This window comes from Lissotriton vulgaris, chromosome 3_2 (genome assembly GCF_964263255.1).
Source record: "Lissotriton vulgaris chromosome 3_2, aLisVul1.2, whole genome shotgun sequence".
NCBI classification, from domain to species: domain Eukaryota; kingdom Metazoa; phylum Chordata; class Amphibia; order Caudata; family Salamandridae; genus Lissotriton; species Lissotriton vulgaris.
Window position 1 is genome coordinate 180,827,783 of NC_141690.1, and position 16,187 is coordinate 180,843,969.

Consider the following 16,187-nt stretch of genomic DNA (forward strand, 5'->3'; position numbering starts at 1 on the left):
GCCGTGTGTCTTGAGTCTATTAGAAGGAAGGGAGAGCGGGTTGAGTGCATCTACTCGGCGCTCGTAATATATGCTACTAGGCGGGCCGCCCGTGTTTACTCCTACCTTTAGTCGTGGGAAGGGGTTCAGGGCATCTGGTGTTCTGCAGCGCGTCTGTCGCTGTCTGCTTCCGTGTTGGTGCCGGCGTTTAGTGAGAAAACGACCATCTGATGGTCGCCGTCATGCGTTATTATCGATGACGCGGCCCAGGCATTGTGGGTCATGTAGTTCATAGTGGTTCATAGTGGTTCTGGGGCCGCATTCATAGAGAATGCCTAATTTTTGAGAGTCTATTTAGACAACACTGTGGCGGTGGATCGCGTGGAGCACTATTTCGGGGGTAGTTTTAAAAGGGAGTTAGAGCCTAGAGACTTCTGATAGTGTGTTCAGCCCACTTTGGGCGCTGTTGAATTTAAGAATCAGATAAGCTTCTTTTGTTAAGAGGACATTTTCAATATCTGGGGGACATTTCGACTGATTGATACTGTACAATACTGTCCATTTAAAATCAGTTTCTCGATGGTTAGCCTCTGTGAAATGCTGTACCATGGGCGCATTGGGTACCTTGTTTTTGAGTCTAGATCGATGCTGGGTGATACGGGTATTTACCTGTTGGGTAGTTTTCCCGATGTAGATTTTATCACACGGGCATACAATGACATATACAACATTTTTTGTCCGACAATTAGAGAAACCTACATTCTTCCATTTGATTTTCTTGTGGTTAAATTCAGTGCCTTCGATCGTGGTATCACATGAGGCACAGTTACCACATTTGTGATGACCCGATATGGGTTTCAATCCCCATTGGGAGAGGAGGTCACTTTTGGGTTTTTGGATTCGCACATCAGCACGAACTAGTTGCTGACCTAGGCTTTGGTTCTTTTTATATGCAAATATTGGCCTCGGGAAAGGGCATTCTAGTTCCTCGAGGAGGTGCCAATTTTTCAGGACCATCTGTCGGATTTTGTGCGTGTCTGGGCCATATGTGGTCACGCATACCATCTTTTCAAGCTCTGGTTTGTGCTTATCCTGCGTTAGTAAGCATTCTCGGGGTGTGTATCGTGCCCGTTTGTATGAATGCTTAAGGAGTTTTTTGGGGTAACCTCTGTTTGTCATCTCTCCACAAAAAGTATGGGCATGTTGGTCATACTCTGATGTTTCTGAGCAGTTTCTCCTTATCCTAAGGAGCTGTCCATAGGGAAGATTTGCTCTGAGATTTCTGGGATGATCACTACTGTGGTGTAGGATTGTGTTCTTGTCGGTCTTTTTCTTATAGAGGGACGCTTTGAGGCTTCCTCCGTCATTAGAGATTTCCACATCGAGAAACGTCATTTTGCTCTTGCTATGTTCAATAGAGAATTTTATGTCCTGGTGTCTGCTGTTTAGCCATTGGTGGAATGCCATCAATTCGGTGTGGCTCCCCTGCCACAGGAGCCACACGTCGTTGATGTATCGCAACCACTGTTTGATATGTGACTTGAACGGGTTGTTGTTGTCCACAAATCTGCGTTCATATTCTGCCATGTACAGAACTGCCATTTCAGGCGCATATGGACAACCCATAGCCGTGCCTTTGACTTGGACTTGGACTTGCCCAAGGCATCAATCAATTTCGACTCCTTATCAGGAGGAGGGGCATCTCCTGTAGTTTGTGAGTTTGCTCTTTTTCGAGCGTTAGAGACTACAGGGAATCTAAAGAAAGTTGACCCTTAATGTAAGTGCGGTCAGTAGGTGCAGGTTCCACCTACTGTCTTGCTTGCACAGGGTCTGTAAAAATGTTGTCAGCATTTTAAGTATTCCCCTACGCAGAGGTAGTGTATGTGCTGATCTCAGAGGAACTCAAATAGAAAATCCTCTTCAAAAGCCTCTTTGTGTAATTCCATCCAGTGGTATTGAGCAGCCCTAATAAGTAGCTCTATATACACTATGTTGTCATAAGCTGGTGAGGGTTTGGAAGGGTATAGATCAGATCATTATCTGTGATCTGATCTGTATTATAGTCCTCCCAGGGTCATCACATTCTTGCGTTTTAAAAGATTGTAGTAGTCCTCTTGTAAGCCCATTTTCTTTTCTTTGGTAGTTTCACATGAATATGTCCAGTATCTGGATGGATAACCAGTTCTTTTTGTTTGGGATCCGTGGATCGCCTAAATGAGGCTCTTTGTATGGAACAGTCAGTCGTTTTCCCTTTGGTCTTCATACTTTTTGGCATCAAAAGTTTCGGCTCCGAAGATTTACTTTTCTGCAGCGTGGTATTGGCCAAAACGACGTGCTTCGATTTCAATGATGAAGCATCGGCATGGGGCCGACTCGATCCTGAGCAGGAAGGCTTCAATTTGTGTTTCGGTGCCGGGCCGGAGGGCAGGGCGTCCGAAACTTTCTTGGTGCCAACCTTGGCCCGAGGGCAGAGGAAGGACCTGAGCCTTTTTCTTCAGCAAGTGTTGGGCCAGAGGGGTGTCATGGTACGCTGACACGGTGTGACTTATTCTTGTTCTTCCATGTCTGCGTTGGCTTCGGACACAGAGATGTGTTCCAGTTCTTCTTCGGCTCCTTCTATGAGGAATTCTTCCTAGTCGGAATCTTCACTGAAGATGTCCGGTGCGGAGCCGCTTTGTTGGTGCATTTCGTGACGTCGAGCCAGACGGTCACAGAGCGTCTTCTTGGATCAAGATGATCGGCATGTGTCACAGTCTTGTTCATTGTGTTCCGGGGATAGACAAAGATTGCGCACTTTGTGCAAGTCGGTGCGCGGAAACTTAGTGCGACACCCTGGACAGAATTTGAATGGAGTCCGTTCCATTGACTACTACCTAGCCCAACGCGGGAACGGCCAACGGCCCTCCATGAACCTTCAGATCGAAGACTTTGACTTGAAACAATACGCGGAGAATGGGAATAGCGATCAAGAACCAACACAGTTGAGGGTAGGAGATTGCGCGTCGAGGGGAACACGAGAAACCGTGTTGAACCCGAGGGCCGCAATTCACATCCGAAACCAATGGAGGAAAAAAACAATCTAACAATGGAGTCGATGCCCATGGGCACTCTCACCGAATCAAGGAGTCATCTACCTCGTGACTGGAATAGACATCTTCGAAGAAAAACAAATTGCAAACATCCGGACCCAACACTAGCTGGCAGGCTGTGCAAAGCATGTGATCTACAGCTCACATGCCTCAAACCTAAATCTACCTTTTTAAGCCTGTCAGGAATTCACAAAGGGATTCCTGGCAGGCACAAACCCAAAAATGAGTGTGAAGATCTCCATATTCGTAAATCTCAATCAGGTATTTGGAAGTGGGTGCTCCAAGGTGTTGTTTGCATTGGAAGTTTGTAGATATTCACAAATTCTTCCCTGTTCTCTTTCCACTCAGGAAGGGTCATAACGTTGCACAGGGACTCGTGTAGCTCCCTTTTCAGGGTGGGAAGGAATAGGATCATACCCAGATGTCCTGGGGTACCTGGGTGAAGGGGCTTTTACAAAATGGAAAAATATTTTTCCTTTAGAGAAAAGAATTTCTTTGTACATGGGATTCTACTCCCCTTGTGCAGAGTCCTACGTTATGGAAAACTCCATACAACAAAAACAGGATTTTACTTAGAATGTCACATGACCACCCCAGGAGTTTGCTTAGAGACCTGTGCTTGTTTAGGGGGGCTCTTTGCTAGAGGTCTTATAAAATAAGATGCCATGATGAAGTGTAAGTGGAGGTGCTCTGTGTGTAGATTGGTGTAAGTGTGTTGTAAGTGTGGTATAAAAACAACTAAGAGACCCTGAATGTTTTAATACGTTGGTCCTCTTGTTATAAATAAAAACAAAGGTGGCTGTGTTGGAGACAATGATCTGGTACAGCTCACAGGAAAGTGTTGACATCAGTCAACAAGTTTCAAATTTTTTTTTAAACCATATTTTATTGGCATTTAAACAGTGCTGACACATATTTTGATCTGATTGATTGGTTCTCTTAACAGATGTACATAATGCTCTGCTAATATTCTCTAGTATGGGCTCGCCAACAGTCCCCCAAAAACAAAACTGTTCCCCCTCCCCCATCAGTCAACATGTTTCATGCCAAGAAAAGTCCCTTTGGACTATGGGTAGGATACATTTGGACTGAATTGTTAGCTCCACAATTTCTTTAGGGAAATCAGGCTTTGTGCCTTCTTTGACGACAAACCCACAGTTGAGGTGACAGATACCGGCTTACGCAACCTGAACCAGATTCACTCCCTCAGCAGGGATGACAAAGAGTCCACTCGAGGGACTCTTTGGGCATTGCAATGGCGTGAGTGGAGACAGTGATCCTTTAGAAATTCAAATAGGCCTTTTACAACCAGGGAGCTGCTTATTAGTCTTCTAGAATACTCCCATCTGGTAGATGACAGGTGAGAGAGGCGGACTACAGACTTGTGCAGAGGTGATGAAACCTTTTGCATTCACCAGATTACTCTTTCGTATGCGGATGACAGCCAGATGCAGAAACCGCACAACTTTTTCTGCCTCTGCTGTGGGTATACCCTGATATGAGAAGTATCACACTACATAAATTGATTTCCTTTTGGGATAAAGTATGCTCCTATCACTTTCCAGCACCTGCTGAACCAAGTTCTATCGGTGCTAGACGAATTCTGTGTAGCCTACCTGGATGACATTACTGTGTGTAGCAATTTTTGGGAAGATCACCTGAACCACCTACAACATGTTTTATTCAGAATGCAGTGGGCAAAACTGAACATCATGCAACCAAGTGTCAGGTGGGGCAGTTGAATTTAGTCAACCTTGGCCATCAGGTGGGTAACAAGAAGATTTGACCATTCGATACCAGGATTCAGTCTGTGATGGAGTGGTAGGGGCCACCACCCATACACAAGTGAGAGTATTTTTAGTACTCACTGGTTATTACAATACCTTTGTGGCTTTAGCTGCCCCCAGACATCTCTGACATCCAAAAAGCAGTCCAAAAAGAGGATATGGACTGAGTAATGCCACAAAGTTTTGAGAACCTAAAAGAGAGCTCTATGTGATAAACCTGTACTGAAGGCCCCTGACTTCAATCAATTCTTTCAATGTACAAAAAGATGCCTCAGTTAAAGGAGTTGAGCTGTTCTGCCTCATCTCTATGACAAGAGTGTGTTAAGAGGTCTTTATTTATCGTAGGTTACTTATAAGAGCTGGGTAGCCACGGAGTAAAAAAATGCTTTGCCAAAGTGTGGGCTTTGAGATAGTTCTGACCACATATGTTTGATACTAAGCTTGTAGTACAAACAGATCACAAACCACTCTGAAAGTTGAAGTCAATAAAGGGTGAGAAACCCAAATTGCTAAGATGGTCTATCTTGCTACATGATTTAGATTTTACAGTGGCGTACAAAGACGTGAGGAAATCTTTTGCATTTACCAGATTACTCCATCATAGGGTTGTTGGCAGCCAGGTGGAGACTACCCTGGTGTGAGAAGCATCACTGTACACAAGGTCTTTGTCTGGAAAGCAATCTGAAAATGACATTTGACAGCAGAACGACCTCAAACCAGGTCTACAGCAGTAGACAGTGAACACCAAACTCTGATCAGATTTTGGTTTATAAAGTAGGACCTCGTTACCTTACTTATTATTTCAGTTCCAAGTCATCTATGGCCAAGCAGGGAGAAGGGAGTTGTGGCTAGCTGTTTAAGATGGAACCATGCGGGCCCAGGCTTAGTGGGTTGAGTCTGAGTCTGTCGCTGTACTGCCAGAGCCCTAGCAAGGCGGCGCCCAGCCCTATCCAGGCCCATACTATGGGAGCAGACCTGGCCTGTGCCTGAGAACCCTTGCCTTCCTGGATTGGGTTTTAATTTCTGTGGAGGTGGATGCTCCTCCTTCTGGGGCCTGGGAACTCTAAGGAGAGATGCCTTGAGGCGGACGCCCTGCCCAAGCTCTGAAGGCCAGACACGGTGAGTGTTGGCAACTGTATGGTGGCCCGGATGGCCTGGCCCTGCCACAGAGCTGCGTATCATACCTTTATGCTCATCCTGGTTGGGGCACCTGCTGGGAGCTTCACAGACTAGGCCCATAGCTTAATTGACCATCGTCTACTGAGTCCTGTTCTGGACTGTGATGCTCGTGCTGACCCCTTGTGCACCTCTGCATCTCTGGGTGGAGTCTGATGAGGTGTCTGGCAGGTCCCTTGCGTTGATGCACTAGGGTGGTGAATATGTCACTGGGACTTGTGCTGTGGAGCCCCACCTTAGCCTGGGCTGACACTCTTCATGCTCCTGATGGAACACTGATGAAATCTAGCTGACTGACAACTCAACTCCCAGAGGGAGAGACCAGCAGCCATTGAACCTAGGCAAAACATCCGCATAGCCAGATCGGGGCTACGTAGTAAAGGCCTCCCAGAGAATACAGAGCCCTCGCGGAGAGTACAGAGTGGGATGATGCGACTGTCTTTATGGAGTTCAGGTTGCGATTGGAAATGGCCATGAAGGAATTATCCACGAATCATATGTGTGCATCACGACAAAGGCCTGTCTCATGGATTGCAGTCTTGTTGGACTGGGAGAGGGGGTGCAAAGCACTATCCTCATTGTGGTGAGAGGCTACTGCCATCACCAGTAGTAAAGCAGCACAAGTGTGGGGGTGGCAGCATACAGTGTAGTGACGGGAAGACTGAAAAGGTCGGTTTTAACCTGTGTCATTGGATTGAGGCCCACAGACTCACTTAAAGTTCTGCTGCTGTGTGCTGAACCCACCCCTTGGCCTATATCGGTCTTGGTGTGTAGTGCTGTGCAGCGTATGAGTGGTGTATCTATGCCTGATGTATGTCTGCCTACGAAGGGTACAATAAAGGGATAAGGCAGTACTAAGCACTGCATGAATGGTGAATGCATGTGCTGGATATATGTGAGCCTATGAGTGGTAAAGTTAATTAAGGATACAGTTCTGTGCAGTGTGTGTGGTTGCATATATGCACTGTGTGTGTGCGGACCTCTGAATGGTACAATACATGGAGTGACCTGGGTTACATTTTGGGAGAACCAGACCTTCATGGTGGACAATTGAGAGGAGGTAGAGAAATCCCCCCCAGACATATTTTTGATTTGCTGCATCCACAAGCTGGGTGGAATACACACTGGAGCGGGGACAGACAGCTTTCTCCTGTTGACTTCAAAGCATGCTTTTCGATTCAGTGAGATGTCACAAGGGAGGGGCCTGGGCACATCGCAGGAAAGTGATGGGGGTAGATAAAAGAATCATCCAGATTAGGGCTGGGGACCCTGAGCTAACCGTTTGATGCACATATCACTGTGGCAGCAAACCAGGCGAGAACTCTAGTCACCTCCATGGCCTGTGTTGTGGTACCATCAGCTTTGGAGTTGATCCAGCTGTGACAGACTGCTTTTCAAGAGGAGGCTAGAGCAGAGGAGTGGATCCTTCAAATGAAGCAGAGCCTAATCATAACATTTTAAAGAGTGAGACCCTAAATCATATTTGGTGTCTGGAAATTGAATATAAGAAGGGGAGTTTGAGAGCCAAAAAATGGCCATCTGTCAAGAACCCAGATAAGCAGTGTAAGAAGGAGAAGCTCTGCCAGACTTCTGCCTGTGACCAGAACTGGGGGCCAAGGCTTGCTAGTCTCCCTACTGGGTGAGGGGAAATCAACCTGGCAATCCAAGACCACCTGCCATGGAGCATCAGCACCAGTCTGCTCACCAAGACCAGTGTGTCCTGTGAGTAAGAGGAGAGCATGGGAGAAAGTACAGAACATTTGGGAACCCTGTCGAGCGGACTGCCTCTGCAAAGTGCGACAAAAAGGCAGCTGCACTGATCTGTTTGTTGCCTGTGTGCAGGACAGAGTTGGCAACCCCAGTAAGTATACCAGGAGAGGGCCGCTGTGAAGCGAACCATGTGCTGTGCTGCACCAATCAGGCCAGAGCCTGTGTGTAGTGCTGTGTCAGCGACCCTGTTGGCCACTAGGAGCCATAGTTAAAATTACTGCCGCGCAGTAAGGCCCGTAGCCGTGTGTGGTTGCGGGCGCAACCCTATATGCCAGGACAGGCGTTCAGGAGTGCAACAAAGAGTGACAAACTCTGCACCCGCTGAGTGCAGCTGCCTCGGCCGAGTGCAGCAGACTCACCTGAACTCAGCTGCAGCTGCTTCATGCGTCGGCAGGCGGGACATGCTCAGGAACTGCAGACGCTTCATGCTTCCAGGTGCAGGTAACACTGATTTCGGGCATGTCAGCCCTCGGGGAACTTGCTGCTAGTTAGCACGGTAGCACTGGAACACTATTGACTTTAAATTGGAGTTAAAGTGTAGTCTTGAGACTCGGACTGCCGGTGGGGCATACCCTGGATATTACCAATAGTGAATGACGAATAACCACTGTTTCTAGATCGAGGAGGGAGGGGGACAAGTAATCACCAAAGAAACATTATAGCCTTGACCTCAGGGGCATTGTATACAGTTTGTGAATGTCGTATTTTTTGGTCTTGGCTGCACAGCGCAGGCGCTGTCTCGAAGAGATGTGTTGTGTTCTATTTGTGGCCTTTAGGCCGCCCATCTCCTACCATTGGTAAACTTCAGCATCGCTCTAATTTTCACTCATGTCATTCGTCATGGCATGCGGGCGTCATGCCTGGCTCTTGTGTTCGTCCCTCTCATAGCGCATGGACCAAGTACATGCCTCCTTACACTGCTCCCGGTTTGCAAAGCTATTTTTTTCTTTGTTTTTCAGCACTCAATAGGAGTATTTGTCTTTTCAGGCCGTCTCCCTTATACACATACACAATTACCACTAAAGTGCATGCACATGTACATAAATGAATGCATTTCTTAAAAAGTTATTAATACAGAAACACTTGTATTTAAAAAATGTTTGCACAATGCGATGGTACTGGAATGCTTGTTTCGTCCTCCATCTTCCCACGGTGTTAACACCAGCCAATGATATTTGAGTGCTTTAAGTGCTCACCAGTTCATTAAACAATGACACATTCATTGTCATAGGCAGGAGTGATTTGCCGAGAATAACAAATTGTTCAGCCGACACGAAGATTCAAACCTGGTTTCCCTGTTGGCAGATCTGACCGTTAAGCCACATCCATGTTTCCCTACAAAGCTCAACTATTTATCACTACCACTTCCACATTTGTTCAGCAAGACCCCATCAACACCGAACAAGCATTGGCAAAGCCAACTGATCGCGGCAATGCCCGAGCTATTGGCCTTGTCAATGTAAATGCATTTTAGTCATGTTGTCTAGCAGCACATCTGCTGTTCAGCATGACTGAAAGTCACTGGAAAAAAAGTCATAATGCCGCCAGCGCAGGCCACGTCATAGCACTTTTTCTGTGTTAGGAAGGACGGGACAATATACTCTACAAGGGGAGAAGGGCGGGGAGAGATTCAGCATCAGCTAAACAGCCTGCGATTTTGGGCTTTCAGTACAGCAGATGTGCTGCTAGACAACATGGCTAAAAGACATTCAATTAGACAAGGCCATTAGCTCAGACAGTGCCGAAATCTAGTGGCTTTGCCAATGCTTGTTCCTTTGTGTTAGTAGCAGTAGAAAAAAAATACTTTCTCTTTTTTCATAAAAGTGTGTATACTTGGCTGCACAATGATTTATTGCTACTGCTGCATGCCTTTTGAGTTGTATGCCAGTGTTCCCTACTCTATCCACAATGCATCCGCCCTCCTCACAGAGGGAGCCTTGGACTTCTCAGACTACCCTAACCCTGCGAGTAAGGTGCTGAAGGAGTATTTGGCCAAGTTGCTTGTAATCCATAGTAGTAAAAGGCCTCAGCCCCCTCCTTGCCCCATGACTTTCTGAAAGGGGGTCCGACAGGGCCTATTAGGCAAACACTGATCAAGCACTGGGATGTTGGAGGCCTGGAACCCACTACCGACCAGCTGTTACACGCACTGCATAGTGTGGTCCACCACACATGCTTGATTCCTTGGCCTTATAGGGCACTCGCACTTTACTAAAGTACTAAAGTGGGGGGGGTAGAGGGGGAGAGGTATGGCGCCGCGGGCAGGGTGACTGACTCTGGAATCTGGGGATCACAGTTCGATCCCCGGCACCGGCAGCATATTAGCCCAGCACCATGAGACTCTGGGCAATAGCTTGCTTAATCTTCCTGACGGCCCCTAGTGCCTAGAGACCCTAACGGGTGATGGTTTGCGCTTTACAAATGTGGATTATTATTATTATTATTAGTAGTAGTAGCTTGTGGTCCTGTTGCACCATTGAAACAAATTGGAAGATACACAGGGCAAGTGTGTCATGATACCAAATGGATCAAAGCCATACAATACCCACAAAAGAACTCCTGTTTTTAATGTATCAATTTTATATCCTGCATAGGGCATACTTAAACCCTTATCATCCACACCTCCTCTATGCAACAGCAGTTGATACATGCCCGATGTAAATCGGTGTCCGCCAATATGCTCCACATGCTTTGGACCTGAACCTATAGACTTCACTACAAATCCATCGGGAGGCTGGATGATTTCCGACAGCACGGTCTCCTGGGCCTATTTCCACACCCCAAAACTAAAAGAGCTACGACAAGATTTACAGACTTAGCTCTGCTACTGGACAAGAGGGCAGTGACGAGGCGGTGGAAATCAGACACGTCCCCTTCAGCGATAAGATGAAGAATACAAGTGATGAGGTGGGCGTAAGTGGTAGGCATGGCCCTTCGCCCTGCAAAAGCACCTCCAACTGATCTTGGGGGATAGGACTCTCCAGACCTGTACAGCACACACCAAGGAGGATTCCCCCACCATAGACACTCTGAGTAACGTGGGCACAGGGTCTCGTTATCGAGCCCCACTGCCGGGCCTTACCTGCCAGCTCCCTTACACTGCCCTTGTGCCGGGCACATGTATGTCATTGTTCTGGGGCGGTGAGTTCTCGTGGGTGGGTGGGTGGCAAGGGACAGTTAAGTTACTCACAAACACAGATGTTTTCTTTTGTAATACTTTGCGGACTCCTTTGATTGATCGGCAGTATTGTCTCAGCTTTGAATACAGCTTTCATAATAGCTGCGCCGCATATATAATGGAACAATGTTTGTTAATTGCGAATGCTAATAAAGACATATATTTTTTTAAGTCCTCTATGGCCAAGGAAGGGTGCACTCAGCAGAGTTCTCACAGGACTGCTATGAAATCAGAGCTGATGTCTGTCGTATGACCAGAGGTGAAGGGACATCCCCTGAGTCTGCATCTCTCGTTGGAAGGCCATTCACTCTGGGCAGTGGTGGCCATATGCATAAAGACCGGTCTGACACGCAATCCTAGCCCCTACCGGGCTTCGGCAACCACATGTTCACTGGTCCCGGCAGGATCCCAACTAACAGAGACTGCAGGCCCACAGACACGGTGGTCCTCAGATCGCTCTCTTCCGGGCACACTCCAGACATCTGGGGCACACTCCAAACATCCGGGACACTGTAGACATCGATCCAACCCCCCCCCCCCCGCTTTTTCCACATGGCCAGTGGTTCAGAACTAATAGCCCCTGCTTGCTACGTTGCCCCCAAATGTGGTTTGACAACTCTGTAGAATAAATGTTATCAATGAGAAACCACAGACTACGAAACGGTTTTGAGTAAGTGCTGTAGAGAATGTAGAGGAAAACATGAAACCATCACCTAAGGCTGAATGCCCACAACGAAAGGTTTAGGCTTCAAAATCTCAGTCTATAATATTTCAAATATAAAAAACTTTTGTAATTGTAAAAACTTATAATGAGCATAGTTCTTGAAATTTACCTGCAAGCAAGTTTCCAGCTAAAATTAAAGCATCTTGATGTGCAGACAGATCCAGCGGCAGCCAAGCAGATGAAAGAAGTGATAAAATCATACTAGCCATTCCAACAGTGCAGCTTTTCCGAGGCTCGTCCGGTGTATTTGGCTGTGAAATACTAAATAAATATTTAAAAATTTACATTAATGAACATTCAGCAAGATGTATATTACCAACTAATATAATACAACAATATGTATACTATATCCCAACTACATGTATTCTCTGAGCCATAAGGATCAACTAGAAACATTAATACAACTTTCATGCAAACTACCATTGCACCTTTTGACACAGGCCATGGTTGTATGGTGTGACTGTGTTGGTCAATCAGTCACATCGGTCAGGAATTTGTGTTAGGGGGATACTGCCCTGTTCCACTCAAGATACAGGAGAGATACATGGTTTGGCCTAGTGAGATAGCCAGCAGGGTAAGTTTGTAAGCAGCTCCATTTCCCCCAAACCTAATCCTGCAACGTCATACTCAATGCTGCGACAAAATGTTCTGCAGCTACTTCAAATTGATTGCAACAACAATGAAGCATTGAATCCAGCCAATGTAGATTTAGGCTGCACCTGTAGGTTTTGTAACAAGGGGGCATAGGTACACCTCCTTCCCCCCGTTGTGACTGTGGCTTAGTAGGACTGCAGAAACTTTGAGACAGGTCAGCGGTATGGTGAGCTGCAGGCAAAACAAACAAACAAACAGAGGTTCCTAGAGAGCAGGTGCCTTAGGGAAGCTCTGAGAGGCCTAGAGATTGTGGTGTCATACATGTCATCCTCAGACGGGGCTCACGCTGTGCTCCAGATGGTGTTAGGAGGTTGGCCGCGAAACATGGGCCTGGTGGAGAGCGGGTCTGACTGGAAAGTTGCTCAGCCATTGAGTTTAGGAGGAAAGACAGTCCTAACCAAGTCCTGGGGCCCGACCTGCAGTGGTGGGCTTTGCCAATTGGGAGGATGTACCAGGGCTTCAGGCACAGTCTTCAGTCACCATGAAATATATTAGGGCAATACAGATATGTGACTTAAAGGCCTTGGTGACCAGTACTGAGGCCACAGCCCTAGTGGTATCATGTGTTTACATTAGGCTTGAGAGAGAACACCACCATTTAATATGCTCATATTTAAAGTGGACATCTTTTTTTGAACGTTGATAAATGATATACGCTTGCATGCCTGTATGGGATTATGTTCTCTGAAATTACCTTTGCTTAAATTTCCAATTCTTTGTAGGCATATTATGAGAGCCTTAAACGAACTCTATGAAAGCTAAAGTTCATTGCGCAAATTGTTGCTGTTGTTGTTCTCTCAACAACAGCTCTGTCAGGATAGAATTAATACTGGCAGCCTGACTGGGCCTTTGGCATGGCAACATGGGTGAAGGTTATTATATAAACAACATCACTCCTTTGTTGAGTTACAGGGGCATTTCACCAACACTGTTGAGATTGCACCATGCTGGAATTTCAGCCAGCTAAATCTGGTTTACCACCAGAGAAGCATGGTGCCCAGCTCTACACCAAGACGGGCTCCCAGATGAAACATACCCATAGGTAACTGGGGTGTTAGGTCACCTTTAGGGATTCTGGCAGATTTACCCACCCTAGGGACACTAGGATCGGGAGAGCTAGGTAGGAGCAGAACTATAGCCATAATTATATGCAAACATATTCTGTGTAACGGCACAATGGTTGAACTGTTCATTTTCTTTATCATTCTTGTGATGCTGATTACTCTCTTTTGTTTCCTTCTATTGTTAATTGCAGCACATGTATATTACACAAGAATCATATTGCTTCAAGAAATGTTTGAAATACCAATTTGAGTATTTCTTGTGACTCCTTTTGGGCATGCATAAGTTGCCAAATTAAAAGACTTTTAATCTGTTTCCACGATTTCCTTGGGGAGCCAGGGATTGTCATGCTCGGAGTTTCCATATACCACCTGTTACCTTGCTAGGTTAGGGGTACAGATGGTGCACTATGAGCAGGCCAGGACTAAGGCCACATATCCTGATGGTATGAGTGGACTCCCGCACTTTTGACGTTGATTTCCAACAAACACACAGTTTTACTGTGAAATTATGAACCATACGACAGTGGCGTGTAAAATGTGAACACTGCATGCAGCACACCTGATATCTCTGGTAAGTGGTGGTTTGACTTGTGACAGCATTCATGCCTGCAAATAGTTTCGAAGAAAAACAGCATGGACTCAGGCCGTGACAATGGGTACAGACAAAGTAATCAAACCCACACAGGGAAACGGTCACAGCAGCAAAATTAGAACAAAGGGGTACAGAACAGGCAGGCCCTCTATGACCAACCATCCTGGATGATCTGGATGACAAACCCAAAATAACATTCTTCCAGCAATACAAAATTCAAGCGAGCCAATGGAAAGCAAACATGATAGGCTCACTATCAAAGTTTATTTGCTGTGTATGGACCTTCAATTTTTTTTTTAAAAAGTCCAAACAGCAGAAGACGATATAAAGAGACTTTCGTCAGGAGTGAACATACTGAGTATGGAGTATGTTGTCCAGGAACCTTGGACATTAGAATGGAAAACAGGGAGGCCTGCTGCAGATGCAATAATCTCCAATTTCTGGGCTTCCCAGAATGTTTTGATGGAACCTTTATTGAGATATAGATCCACCAGGTGCTTAAGCAACAAGGACTGTTGGTGTTGTTCATCGTGCAAAGAGCACACAGGCTCCTCATCCCCTGCCTCCATCGTGGACATCCCGAGAGTGCGAATGGTCAAATTTCTCAAATAGAGAGACACAGATTGCATATTCAAGGTAGAAAGAAACATAGCTATCATATGATTTTCATATCAAGGAGTGTTTATGTTCCCACACTATACAATTTTTTTTAATGCAAAGTGAAACATTAATTTATGTACAGCAAGTTGAAAAGCGTTGAATCCAAAATACATGTTGCTTTATCCGGTATGCCTGCGAGTAATAGCAGAAAGAAAAACAATTTTGTTGGTCACCCAGAAATTTAGACCTGACTCAAGATGCGGGATAAGGAGCCAATAGGAAGACACAGCTTGCTGCAGCCCTGAGAGTGGTGGACTGTAAGGCCTAGTTTGGACTTTGGGCCTCTGGCAAGTCGCTATCCCTAAAAGACAATCTCCATGGATACTAGTACAATATGTGAAGAACGCTTGAGTACAGTTGATGGTTCTCAGGCATCTGCTGTCTCACCTGGACATATAGAGGCAGATATGGACCTATAAGCAGACCCATGAGCTCACATCCAAATACATTTAATTTCAGTAGAAGAACTACATAATTAGACTCTTGGTCCATGCAATGCAGCACGGAGCATATATGAGCGATACATGAAAACAATCTGCATGAGCTTTACAGAGGGCTGGGGGGCATACACCATGTAACAGGCTTTAGATAATGTAATAGAGGGTGGTAGATTATTTTTAGGGCAGCTCGAGGTTACTGGCTAGTTTGGGGTTCCCTTGCACTCCCTGTTGGAGTAACCCCAAGCTGGTCATTGACCACCTGCAAGATTCAGACCGCAGATGCAAGGTAATTATTCGCAATCAGTTATTGATTCTCTTTCACACATTACTTACAAGGTGGTGTCCTCCCCTGTTTGGAAGGATGGCTTGCAATTAACTGAACAGGGGTTTAGTCTAAAGTTTAACTCACTTTGAGATAGCACCTGACCTTGGGTGGTGGTATGGAACTGAGTAATAACCCAAGAAGTAGACAGAATGTTCTAGAACAGCTACATCTGAAAGAAAATGTTCCAAATCAGACAGATTCATAGGATGTCCATTTGGACACTGTACTGTTAGGTGGTAAAGAAGTGATCTCCCTAGGCTGACAGAATTGCAAAGGAAATTAGTTAAATGGAATATAAGTGGGCTGAATGTATTCCCTAAAAGTACACACTTACTCTCTGTTCCTGGGAATACAAATTGCTGTGTTGTGAGAAATAAATTTGATGAATCACGAGGTTGATGAAGAAATGAAGAGGACATATTTTTGCAGCAAATTATTCAAACCTGCTAGTATTCAGTTTAAAAACAGGAGGTAAGGTCCGACCTTGAAAGGGAGATATAGTGTTGTCTTGGGTCTCCTGGATGGCATTGAAGCTCATTTATTTATTTATTTATTTATTTATTTATAAATTTGTAAAGCGCCTGGTGACCCGGAGGCATCCCCGCGCTATGGAAATGCGATATCCAAGAGGAGGGGGGGGGGGACCGGGCGACTATTTAGGGAATAAGAAAGTCTTAAGTTTTTTTCGGAAGATGGCGTGGGAGGGTTCCAGTCGCAAGTGGCGAGGCAATGCGTTCCACCCTAACGAG

General features: G+C 45.9%; 1 protein-coding gene across 2 annotated transcripts in view; it reads right to left on the reverse strand.

Moving 5' to 3' along the window:
- The window catches only part of HTT (huntingtin), a 2,178,328-nt gene that overhangs the window by 1,447,286 nt on the left and 714,855 nt on the right, over positions 1-16,187 (reverse strand). For both annotated transcript variants that reach the window (XM_086964158.1, XM_086964157.1), the window contains one exon: positions 11,813-11,964. In XM_086964158.1, the coding sequence (XP_086820284.1) occupies positions 11,813-11,964 (152 nt within the window). The remainder of the gene's footprint in view (positions 1-11,812; positions 11,965-16,187) is intronic.